At 37.3% G+C, this 13,067-nt stretch overlaps 1 protein-coding gene across 9 annotated transcripts in view; it reads left to right on the top strand.

Moving 5' to 3' along the window:
- Nucleotides 1–13,067, top strand: part of PDE7A (phosphodiesterase 7A) — a 95,264-nt gene that overhangs the window by 47,032 nt on the left and 35,165 nt on the right. For all 9 annotated transcript variants that reach the window (XR_005648327.1, XR_005648328.1, XM_039841760.1 and 6 more), the window contains exons 2-3: nucleotides 3,573–3,633; nucleotides 6,763–6,846. Coding sequence is in view for 7 of the 9 variants with exons in the window: in XM_039841760.1 (XP_039697694.1) it covers nucleotides 3,573–3,633; nucleotides 6,763–6,846 (145 nt within the window). In the remaining 2 variants the exon portion in view is untranslated. The remainder of the gene's footprint in view (nucleotides 1–3,572; nucleotides 3,634–6,762; nucleotides 6,847–13,067) is intronic.

The raw sequence follows: 13,067 nt of genomic DNA, 5'->3' as shown, positions 1-13,067 counted from the left end.
TAATTAGTGGCTGTTTTAGTAACTGTCCTTCCTACGTTAAAAAAAATCATGATGCCACCCACAAGTTATTATTGGATGCTGGCAGATTGATAGGTAGTTACCAAACAGAGTATGATATAATGGTATCTGTAGTCCCATTAATAGGATTTAGCTGATAGAAATAGAAATATTTATTTCCACGTGTGTACTTTCCAGGCTGCCAGGTTTTCCCTTAACATGGTAGTATTAAGGGGAGACCTGTAATATGATGTAGTAGATATCTTTGGGGTGGAGGTTGGAACAGCAGGTGTGAGTGGTGGCTTTCTGTACCAAGTGATCTTAGTGGCTGTCTGCTCCAGAATGAACGTGAAACAATTCAGGAGGCTTCCTGAGGAGATTCTGTCGGGGAAGACACTTGTAAACATGATGCTGCCAGGAGTATGTTATTGAGATGATGCTTTTCTTTGTAGTTTTCTTTATAATAGAATATTTTACCTTTTAAATTTTAATTTGATTTATTTTATGAATATACAATAACTATACATGCTATAGGATCAAATATACATCGGGAAAATCCTCCTCCTACCCTGTGTCCTTCTCCCTCCCTGGAGGCAGCCATTGTTGATAATTAGAATTTTATTTTTGTTTGGAACTTTGCTTTTACATTTCATGAATGGTTATTTTTGGGCTTTGTTTTTTTAAGGATACATTAAGTCATATATGAGTTTAACTGATATCTTTCTTTTAAATTTTAAGCATTAAAAAGATTATGATTTAGGAGTTGTCTTGCGTACTAAATCCAAATGAGGGCTTTAAATAAAGTAAATTTTTTTTGTAATGTGTAAAAATGTGATCTCGCTGCTTTAATGTGTATTTCTTTTGTTAATGAAGTCGAACATTTTTTGTTTATTGCTTTATTATTTCTTGTGAATAATGTTTATGTTCTACCTGTACTTTACACTATTCAGCATTTTATAATTAATTTTTGAGTCATGTCTTTTTCCTTTCATTTTTAGGTATAGTAGGGAAAAATTAGCCCTTTGTTGTATCTTGTTGAACTCATTTTTTCTTAGTTTGAGGTTTGTCTTTTACTTTTATTTATGATACACTTTACCATATATAATTTAACTTTTAAGTGGCCGAAGTGATTCATTTTCATGACTTGGTTTTTATAGAGCAGTTAGACCTTTCCTATTTAAGATATTTTTAATGTGGTCATGTTTTCTTCTAATATTTTTGTGCTTTAATTTTTTAGAATTAAATTTTTGTTCCATGCATAATTTATTTTAGTTGGAAGGTAATAACATAGCTTTACGTTTTTCCAGGTAGCAACCTCTTAATAAAACATTTTTTATTCTATGTTTTATAGAAAAATCTATATTCTTCCCACAGGTTTTAAATTCTATACTTATATAGAATTACTGTACATTCTTGGATTTGATTCTAAGTTTTCTAATGGCTGTTTTGTCTACTTCTTTGTAGTGTCCGCACTACTTTATTAATAACTTGTGGCACTAGTTCTGTTTATTGCTACTTATTAAGAATTTGTTTACCTGTTTGTTTAATATTGTTGATCACTTTCCATGTGCTAGGCACTGTTCTAAATGTTGGAATTTATTCTGGATCTGGGGATACAGTAGTGAACAAAGTCTCTGCCTCCACATAACTTAGATTCTAAAAGGAGGTTTGGTTTTTTATCTTCTAGGTTTTTAATGTGTTTATATTGGGTCTGGTATTCATTAATTTATTCATTGACTTATAAATTATTCATTAATTTATTTGTAATAAATGCATTTAATCATTTATTTACTAAATATTTAGCGTCTACTAAATAATAGCTACTGTTTGGGGGACCAGGGATACAGTGGGGAATAAGACAGACACAGTTTCTGCTCTCGTGAGGCTTTTGTTTTAGTACAAGCAAAGTGACAGCTACGTGATCTCAAAACGTGAAGGCAGAGAGCTGTGGAAGAGGACGACTTTCAGGTGACTTCAGATTTGATAGTCTGGCAATGTCTCTCTGAAGAGATGACATTTCATCTAGAGCCTGCGAGATCAGAATGGAACAGCGATACAGTGATAGTGGACCGGGCAACATCAAGTGTAAAGGCTGAACATTAGGCGAGGTTGAAGGAGATAAAGGCCAGCGTGGTTGGGTCGTAGAGGTGAGAAGGTGAGAGGTCAGCAGATCACGGAGGCCTTTGGAATTCAGAGCTTGGCATTTGGACTTGATTCCAAGTGTAGTGGGAGCCATTGGAGGATTTTTAGCAGTAGTTGAAATGTTCACTCTTGCTTCTATGTAAAGAGTGGACTGAGGGCCCAGAGGTGCATCAGGGAAACCAGTCAGCAGCCCATGGCGGGAGGCCAGGTGACAGATGCTGTTGCCTGAGACAGAATGCAGAAGTGAAGATAGAGGAAAAGCGATGGATACGAAAGTAGAGTTGGCAAAACTTGCTGAGGGGGCTTTAGCTTTGATAAAATTTTTTTTGTTTTAATAATTATATTTAAAATTTGCATTATCTGTTTTTTTATAAAAGCTTTATTGAAATATAATTCATATACCATAGAATTCACCTATCTAGTGCACAATTGAATGATTTCGAGTATTTTCAGACTTGTGCAATCATTAGCACAATTAATTTGAGAACATTTTCATCACTTCACATGGAAACCCTCTACCCATTAGCATTCACTCCCCATTTCCTGCCAACCGTCCCAACTCTGGGCAGCCACCAGTCTAACCTTCTGTCTCTGTGGATTAGCCTGTTTTGGACGTTTCTTATAAAAGGCACCATAGACTTGATAGTACTTTGTGACTGGCTCCTTTCACTCAACACACTGTTCTCAAGGTTCATCCACGTTTGTAGCATTTATTGGTACTTCATTCCTTTTTATTTCTGAATATTACGCCATTGTATGGCTGTACCACATTTTATCCATTCATTAGTTGATGGGCATGTGGGTTATTTCCAGTTTTAGGCTATTATGAATAATGTTGCAAGATACATTTTTATATCTGTTTATTTTTAAACACAATATATTTTAAAATATGCTCTCTTTCAGTGGTACCCTTTTTTAAAAAAATTCAATGCCTTCTCAGTTCTCTTTGAGTACACTACTTTTTTTTTCTACTTTCTAGCCTCTGAGCCATTTGATTTTTTATTTCATTTGTTTCTAGCTAATGGGTTTCTTCAGATGTCGGATGATGTTGCTTATCTGCTTATTCGTTTATGTTTATAGGAAGGGAATGGTAAAGCAGTTGAACCATATCTCTTCTTCAGTTCTGTTTACCTCTGCAGAAGGTCCGTCTCCAAGTGGGCTTGTCTGACATATTTCAACATTAAACTTGTACTTACGGCATGTTCCTCACCGTGTATCCACTTTTGTGGTAGAGCTCAACCATACTGTATTATTATAATTATTTGTCTTCCTCACAATTGTAGATTTTCAGAGCAGATGCTGTATCTAATTCCTTTTTGTATATCCAACTTTTCTTGCATTGTGCTTCACAAATCGTAAATAATACATATTTGTTGAATTGTATATCATATTTAATTTTTATGTGTTAAAATGTGTGTGTTTTTTTTTTCTAGAGGCGTGGAGCTATTTCCTATGACAGTTCTGATCAGACTGCATTGTACATTCGTATGCTAGGTAAGCATTTTTTTGTACCAATATCAGTTAATTTTGTTATCTACTGTTATTTGAAATTGAGGTATCTTTCATTAGTTTTTTACCACTGTTTTCAGCAGAAACAGTCTATTACTTTGAAGGTCAGAGGCTAGAAACCAGTATTGAATCTGGTGTGAATAAAGAGAGGTACTTTAGAGTTATAGGTAATTGAAAAATCTGTGACTTAATAACTAGGACTCTGTCACAGCTTTAAATTGCCTCCTGAGTGTTCATTCTTAGTGCCCAGCTTTAAATTGCCCCCTGAGTGTTCATTCTTAACAAGAGTCTTAGATTTGTAGCGCTGTTAAATACTAAACAGATGCCCATGCTAACAGATAAAGATGAGGCTATGAAATGCCTGATCAGGTGGTCCTGTCACCGGATGTGTTTTGTTCTCAGCTGGCTGGTGAGGAAGACCATTTGTTTTCTTCTGATCTCAGTTCTTAAGTTTTTAATATATTACTCAGTCCACAAGGTAAAGTGGATTTAGATGTGTATATATGTGTAATTTCCTCCCTCCCTTTGCCAGATTTGTCTCTCTCTCCAGACACTTCTTGATCCCTTGTACTTTATTTCATACTATTCAAAAAGATTCCAATAGGCAAATTTTCTCACCTTTTCTTAGAGGCGTCTTTCATGACTGCTCTCATCCACAGAATTCCTCCCTCAGTTCTGTGATATTGAGCCATCCTTATCCTTTACCTGCTTCTGGTTTTGTTTTGTTTTTTATGCCTCTTTCCCTAATTTCTTTTCATACTCTTAAGACTGCGTTCTCCAGTCTCCTGTTCTTGCTCTTCTTCCTTTCTTTCCCTCTTGAACTTACCTTGTGTATCTTACCTGTCTCAGTTTCATTCTACTCTAGTACACATTTTCCCCCACAGACATTCAGCCCTTACCTCTCTACTGTCTCCAGCTCTCTCTGCAAACACGTTCAGGATTCAGCTCTCCTTAAAACAGAGCTTTAGACTCATATTTTTTAATTCTGTAGGACATCTTCACATGGTGTATTGTAGACACTTCACATTCAAACAAGTCTGTTAAACAAAAGATTTGTGTTCTCAAGGCTGTTCATTTTGTGGTCTTGCCACCCCAGAACATGTAACTCCATTCTTCTGGTTATCGGGTCCGGAACCTTGGAGTTGTTCTTGACCTGTATTTCTTACGTACTCGATATCTACTTCAGCTGCAGATCTTCTTGGCTGATACCTTCAAAATATATCCAGAATTCTACCACCCCAGTGCTATTATCATCCCATGTAAGCCATAGTTATTATTTTTTATTGTTAACTGTAGTCACATTGTTGTACACTGGAGGGCCAGGCGTAGCCACCATAACTGAAACTTCATAGTCTTTGACCAACATCTCCCCACGCCCCCCTCCGCACAAGCCAGAGTTGTTGTTGCCTCGTGTATTGCACTTGCTCTTCAACTGGTCTCCCCGTGTCTACCTATGTGCTGCTACTCACTTCTAGTCTACCCATTTGGAGTGAACCGTTCCAGATAGAGGTCAAGCCACTCTCTTTCCTCTGTCAGAATTCTCTAATGGTTTTCTATCATAGAATAGCAGTCAGAGCTCTTATAGTGGCCCACGAAGGTTCAGCACGACCTGCACCTCCTACTTCTCTGACTTCACCTCTCCTTACTCTAGCCATACAGGTCTCTTTGCTTGACCTTGAATATGTCAAGCATGCTCCCATCTAAGGGTGTTCATATTTGCTCGCTCTTATGCCTGGAAACCTCTTCCTCCAGATAGCCATATGGCTAATGGCCTCAGTCCCTTCAGTCTCTGCTCAGATGCCTCCTTTTCAGCGGAGCCTCCTCTGACCACTAATTAACCCCAGAACATGTAACTCCATTCTTCCTCCCCACCCCTCTCACCTTGCTTTCGTTTTCTCTGTGTTACCTGTCGCCATCTTCCGTAGGATGAAATTATTTATTTGTTACTTGTCACCGTGAAAGGATAAGCTTCATGAAGACAGGGACTTTATATATTTTGCTCACTGCTGTATTGTGCCTGATATGTAGTTGGATGCTCAGTAAACATTTATTGCAGAGTGAGGAATCACCACGTGAGAGTAGTGATTAATCATTGTGGGAAGGGCTCATGGTAGATGACATGAGCCTCAAGAAATGGCGGCCTGCCTTAGAGAAACGAAGAGTAAGCAGGAAAGCCTGCGAGACAAGTAGAATTGCAGGGACAGGGACCGAAGACTTAAATAAAGGTCATGAACTCGGAGGCTGTGGAAGTATACTGGGAAAGGTACCATCTTTGGAGCCCACAGACGTAGGTTTAAATCTTGAGTTCCCCTGTGCACTAGTTTTGTGGCACACCTGCTACTTCTCAAAAATCTCAGTTTCTGCATCTGTAAAATGGGATAAAGATTCAGAGTTGGTTAGTGAATTAGAATAATGCCTATGAGGCACAAAAAAGAGTGCCTGGTATATGGCTTGCAGTGGCGCTGTATGGAGAAGTAGATTCGAGTGTCATACGGATACATGTGGAAACCTTACTGAGCTTATAAAGACCAGAGTTTAAGAATCAGCTAAAGGCCTTGGGAATACCCACTGCCAGTGAGAAAAAGGGAAGACTGATCAGAGTAAGTATTTAAGGCAAAATCTTTAACATTTTAATTTTCTGTGCATTTAAAAAATTGTAAGCTGCTTGAGACTAGGTAATGTATTTTCTATTTCTTCATATCCTGTAGTATAGTTCCAGGTATGGAGTGGACACTTCATAAATATTTGCTTGTTGCTGTGGCTTTTTAAAGTTTTATGCTGAAAATTTTTTTAACTACATGTGAGTAATAAGATATTAGATTGAATTATAATACACTTGAGGAGTCTTTCAGAAGGCTAACTTTAAAATATGGATTATAATCATTATTATTGTAAGAGTAGTTTTTTAAAAGACGAACTCAATCTAGCCTTACAGCTCAGTACCGAAAATTTATAAACCCTTTAAATAAATCACCTGTGAACTACTTGTTCCATATAAATTATTAGTGGGCCATTACTTATGACTATGATGCCACATAGACCTTTGTTGCATTTGGGAGCTTCTTGCCAAATGACAGCCTTCTAAACTTACATTTTGTCCTTCATTCTGTCTAGGAGATGTCCGTGTAAGGAGTCGAGCAGGATTCGAATCAGAAAGGAGAGGTTCTCATCCATATATTGATTTTCGTATTTTTCACGGTAAGTGCTGGCAGACATAATATTTCTCTCAGACTTTGAGTAAACCTCAAATTTTCATAAAATTACATATTTTACCAAAGGAAAAAGAATATAAGAAAACTATATTATGTTTTGAATGTTTTAAAGACACTACGTCATGATAAATATTTTATTTCTAGGTAATGTTAGTAAAATGTTTAGAGACCGAAATATGAAAACTGATACAGTTTTTCTTTTTAATTTAAATGTGAAATTACTTTGGTTCATTTTTTTTCTTTATAAAGTCTGTGTGTGTGACTTTTTTTACTCCAAATGTTTTTGTCTTCACTGCTCCATGCATTTTTGTGCAAATGACATTTTCTAAAGGTTTTGCATGATTAAAAAGGTGTATCTTTTGGTCTCTTTGAAAATTCATATCACCTTTAAAGACGTTTCATAGAGCGCATATTTAAATAAATAAATATTATGTGGGTCTGGCCCATAATGGAGAAAAGGGAAGAAACAGAACTTCTAAAACCCTTAAGTATTAAACACATTAAATCTCTTTTTGGAGAAGTTCCACTTTGATAAAGTTAGATAAATTGTTTGGATTGACACTCCCAATAAAAATGAATTAGGCAAAATATGAAAGACATGTATTTTTGAGTATATCAGAATGCTATTAAGGCAGAGAGACGAGTCTGGCATTTCAGGCTACTTTTCCCCTTAGTAGCATCTGGTGATTCTGGGGAAGGTGGATGAGAAGCTGAGCAGAGATTTTGATGGACACTTAAGGCCAGAAAAACAAAAACAGGTGTTTATGGGTCACCAAAGTTTGGGAATTGGTCTTGGTAAACCTTTGATGCTTAAATTGGAACCCCAATACCAATCACTGAATTAAAAATAAAAAGGCATAAGGAGACAAGATGTGACCAAAAATGAAGAGGAAACAACAGACAGTAGAAATATCCACAAGGGATCCTAAAAATGGAGTTTTTAAAGCTGAAAAATACCATTCCTTAAACTTACTGGAGTTGGTTTTAACAGTAGATAAGACCGAAATGAAGAGACAGTGAGTTGGAATATAGATCAGAAGAAAATATTTAGAATGAGACACAAGGAGGTACAAAAGGTAGGACATACAAAAAAGCCATGGGATGTGTTCCAGTTATGCATTGCTTTGTACCTGTCAAAAATCGTGAAGGGTCTGGGGTTTTACCTTGTAAGCTAACAGATAAGTTAACCTGCTATTGCTTCGTGGAAGCTGGCAGAAGACACAAGAGTCCTGGGTCAGAGACAAAGGACCTTGATAGTCATGAACCAGCAAGCACCATGTATTGTGTTGGTACTTCCAGCACCCCCCATGTCCTACAGTGGCTACACGGGTTAACTTGAATATTTGACAAACAATGAGCTTGGGGAATTTGCCCCTTTTATAGTAGGACTGTTCTGTGTCCCAGGTAAAGGTGTTACTTATCTCTCAAGGTAGCTAGCTACACACACAGCCCTGGGATGTGGCCCAGGTGAAGATTCGTCAAGGCTTGACATTCTTGGCACATCCAGCAAGAGTGTGTGCATGGACGCTCAGGGCCTCTGTGGACGGTTACCTCTCCCAGTAGTAACAGATGATCCCGGAGCTTAATAGGCATAAAACAGCAACCTTTTGTAATGATCATGATTCTTAGGGTTAGTGATTTAGTCCGCCTTAGATTTGTCTGTGCTCTAGAATGTCTTGATCTTCATCTGGGGTAGTTCAAACAGCTCAGGATGGCTGGGATGGCTCCATTAGGTCCACATGTCTGAGGCCTTGGTCTTCTCTACATGTTGTCCCTTGGGGCCAGAACATCTAGGATGGCTTCTGCACTCGTATCTGGTGCCAGGGCTAGGATGGCAGGAATTTCTGGGGCTGGCCAGGAATCCTCTCTTTCCATAAACGGTAGTCTCAAGGTAGTTGGTCTTGGCACTTGCCATACTCTAGACCAAGCATTCCAAGAGAGAAGTATGGGCACTTCTGGTCTTTGATGGTCTAGGCCTGGGCACTGGTACAATATCCCGTGTTTATGTTCTGATCCTCTGTATCACACAGCTAACTCAAATTCATGCAGAGAGGACACAGACCCCACTCGTCAAAAGGAGAAAGGTTTAAAAAAGTTTTAATCTTCTATCTTTAATCTGGCATAAAATGTGTTGAAAGGTGATTAGGGTTCCAGGAGAGGAGAGGGAGAATATAGCAAAAGCAATCTTTGAAAAGATAATGACTGAGAAACCTCTAAAGCTTGATAAAAGACATTGAGATACAGAGTCAAGACACATTATGAACCTTAAGTACAGAAACATTAAAAAAAAACACACACCAAATGTATCATAGAACAACTTAAAACCAAAGTCAAAGAGAAAATATTTAAAAAGTATCGAGAGAAAAAGAAAATTATTACCTTCAAAGCAGTGACTGTGAGATTGCCAGAAACGCAGTGTGCTTCATTTCCAACAGAAACCAAGAAGCTGAACAACAAAGAAAGGAAGGGTTGCTTCAGAGCGATGGGGGGAGAAAAATGGCTGTCAAGCTAAAATGTCATCTACAAACTCGTCTAGAGAATAAGATAAAAAAAGGACACACTTCACAACTTATGTAATACGGCCAGCATAATCTTGATCTAAAATATGACAAGGATATGTCAAGAACAGAGAATTACAGCCAATATCACTCATGAATATAGATGAAACATCCTAAATAACATGTTATCAAATTAAGTCTCCAGTTTATAAGAAGAATTTTATATTTGGACTCAATTGTATTTTTCCAGCAATGTAAGGTTGGTTTAACATTCAAAAACCAATCATTGTAATTCCCTACATTTACTAAAAGAGAAAAGTCATGGATAGACCAATAACAAAAGCATTTGATAAAATTCAATATTTATTCCTTGTTAGAATTTTGAGCAAACTAGGAATACAGAAAAACTGATTTCATCTGAAAAAGGGAAACTTGCTCAAATTTCTGCTTTCACTCAACTCTAGAGACAACCAGGAGACACCTGGGTTTAGTTTCCTCCTCCTGAGTAAGTAAGTGGGCTGGATTAGGAGCTCCAAATATTCCTACAGATATTTTTCTCTGTTCATTTGGCCATTAACCTGGCCTCTTGAAATAATATTTTGATCTTAGATTTGATGAGATGAATTCCATATTGACTTTTTGTCAAAATTCATCCTGTTTGCTCTAAATGTATACGTCCCTGATGGGGAGTGAGCAGCCGGGGTCGGTCCTGCAGAGACTCAGGAGCGGGCGGGGACCCCGGGGCTGCACCCAGGATGCCCCCGTTGGGTCTGGGTCGGCGGCGGTGCCGATTTTAAATAGCATCTTCTCGACTCGTTTCCTCGGTCTCAGTCCTGACCTTGGCGCTGCCCAGGCACTCCCATCCTCTACCTAGGTTTCTTCCAGATGACCACCTCAGGGATTCCTTAGTAAGTGTCCGAGCCTCCCTGGGGAAGAAGGTCCGTTTCGGCCTTGCAGATGTCAGGGCCAGTGGGAGAGCAGGACGGGGGTGGGAGGGTAAAAAATAATAATAAATTTATAGGTCCCTAAATTTAACAAGTATTTCATTTACTTACACATTATTTTGAGCTTGTATCATAATAAATACTAATACCTTTAAAGGAATTATTATAATTATACTCCACGTGTATACTTAGAAAATCCGATGTGTTCTTTTGAAAGATTCTGTCATGATTATTAAATAGCAATGGAAAGTGCCAGCCTGACAGTTACTTCTTTTCAGGGAATTCACGAAGCGTATTGACGTCACTTATACTGGAAGGCATTGCAGTCTCTGCCAACGTTGGACAATACAAGGGATATAGTTCTTTACAGTTTTTTCCATTCTACACAAATGCATTTTTTTTTCCATTTTCTGTTAGTCTTGGCACATGATAATGTTCCATTCCAATGTAAATGTGTTTTGCTCATTATCTTGAGCTTTTTATTCATTTTAGCACTTTATTCCACCCCATGCTGGGGCAGCAAGTAAACCTTTCAGGATGTTTAAATCGTAGCCTAAAAGCTCTTAACCTAAGGTTTTAGTCTTACTCATTTTTTTTTGTTTTGTTTTTTTTGTTCCTGGTCTCTAGCAGCCTCTGGCTCATAGTAAAGATTTAATATATATTTGTCGCATGAAATTGACCAAAACTGTATATCTTTTCTCAGTTAGATTTTATAGGATCTCATTTGTTCTCCAAGTATAATCTGTATTAACTGTTAACCAAATTCAGGCTGGTTGCTGCCTTTCTGTTAAGTGTCTCATGTTGTTTTATTATAATGTCCTACTATGAAAACATACAAAACTCTCCCTAAATTTTCCCGTAGAGCCTCATGTGTATTTGATTTTGGGTTGTTTCCTGTCTTCCTAATAGGGCTGTTAGATGCTTGTTTCATGTTTAGTTATATGATCAGAAAGAACATCTGTTTATACATGTATTTTGGACTCAAAAGCTATGTCATGCTGATTTTGTCTTAGATTATCTCAGTCTTTAGTATATAGTAACTCCCACACAAGGGTAGATCCTATTACATTCAGAAACTTTTATTGCTTCTCACTTTTAGCATAAAACTTTTGGTTGGCATTTCCCTTGGCCATGATTTTTTTCTTTGTTATAGTGTTTTTCTTATTTATTTATTTTTTTTCATACTGTACTGTATTGGAAAGTCATTGCTTTCCTATTTACAAGAGTATTTTTTTTCAGCCATTATTTTTTACTCTGCCAAAGTGGGTATCCATCATTTGTAATTTAGTCTCTCCTTCAAACATGAGCCATGCCAGCCTCTACTTAGAGCTGTGGTCTTGTAGACTAAAGTCAGATTTTGTCTGGAGTTCCTATTTGATTTAGTTTTTTTCCCAGTCACTCATTTGTCTTGAAACTATATCTGATTATTTTGAAAACAACATTTCTGTACTAGTTGGTGGAGATACCACGGGAAGCAACAACCTCATGTCCTTTTTCCATCTTTTTCATCACAAATGTTTCTCCCTCCTTTCTGTAACCATCCCCTGGCCGAGCAGTGCTTGTAGAGACGAGCGCTGCCGTATCGAATTGAATTAGGAAACAGCATTCTGCCCATGTGTGTATTTTTAAAAACTTACCTAGTTTCCAGGTAATCGTGAAAAGCCTGTATTTGAAAACAACTGATTTTTGTTTCTTTGTCCCAAATTGAAGTAATAGGATATTCTTATCTCCTGGATAACTTCATAGCATAAATTAGGGAACTGATGTGGATTGGACCTTAATCATAATACAGTTTAATGGTAGTTTAATTCTTCTTGTGCTTTGGAAAATTGGAGAATTTGGAGTTTTAACATTAGGCTTTATTTTGTATGTTACCCATTAAGGCCTGAGTACTTTCTTTTTCTTCTTTCTCAGCTTACTAATAAGGGAATTAAGAATGTAATGTATAAGGAGCTATGTTCCAGCCCTGAGTTTAAGCATAAGAGGGACCCAGCGTAACACATAACCCATCTCTGAAGGGTGGGAAAATGCCTAATCCCTATCAATAAGACTAATTTTTAAAAAGGATTTTATATTGACTATTTTATCAAATCATGTCAGGGTGAACATTGAATTTTGCAAACTAAGGTTATAAAAATTGGTTAAGGGAAAGAGTACTGGTTATATAGTTCTCATGTTCACATTGATCTAATTTGAGATTATGAGTAACTCGGTTCTTTGATTTGTAGTGAATCTTGGACTGTATTCACTTTAAAGGAATGAAATTGTATACATGTTTTGAAATCTTTTAAATGTGTGCACTTTTGTTTGACAGTCAATATTTTATGTTAGTTTCAGGTGTACAGCATAGTGGTTAGACATTTACATGATCTCCCGGAATAATCCAGTACCCACCTGGTAGTATACATAGTTACTACAACGTTATTGACTGTATCCCGTCTGCTGTATTTCACATCCCTATGACTATTTTCTATCTACCAATTTGTGCTTCTTAATCCCTCCACATTTTTTCACCCAGACCCCCAACACCCCTCCCATTTGGCAGTCACCAGTTTATTCTCTGTACTTATGAGTCTGTTTTTGTTTTGTTAGTTTATATTGTTCTTTAGATTCCACATGTAAGTGAAATCATATGGCATTTGTCTTTCTCCGTCTGACTTATTTCACTTAGCATAATGCCCTCTAGATCCATCCATCTTGTTGCAAATGGTAAGATTTCTTTCTTTCTTTTTTTTTTTTAATGGCTGATTACATTTCATTGTGTC

This window comes from Pteropus medius, unplaced genomic scaffold, assembly GCF_902729225.1.
Source record: "Pteropus medius unplaced genomic scaffold, Ma_sr-lr_union100, whole genome shotgun sequence".
Lineage (NCBI taxonomy): Eukaryota > Metazoa > Chordata > Mammalia > Chiroptera > Pteropodidae > Pteropus > Pteropus medius.
Note: the sequence above shows the minus strand (reverse complement) of the source record. Positions and strands in the feature narration are given on the sequence as shown.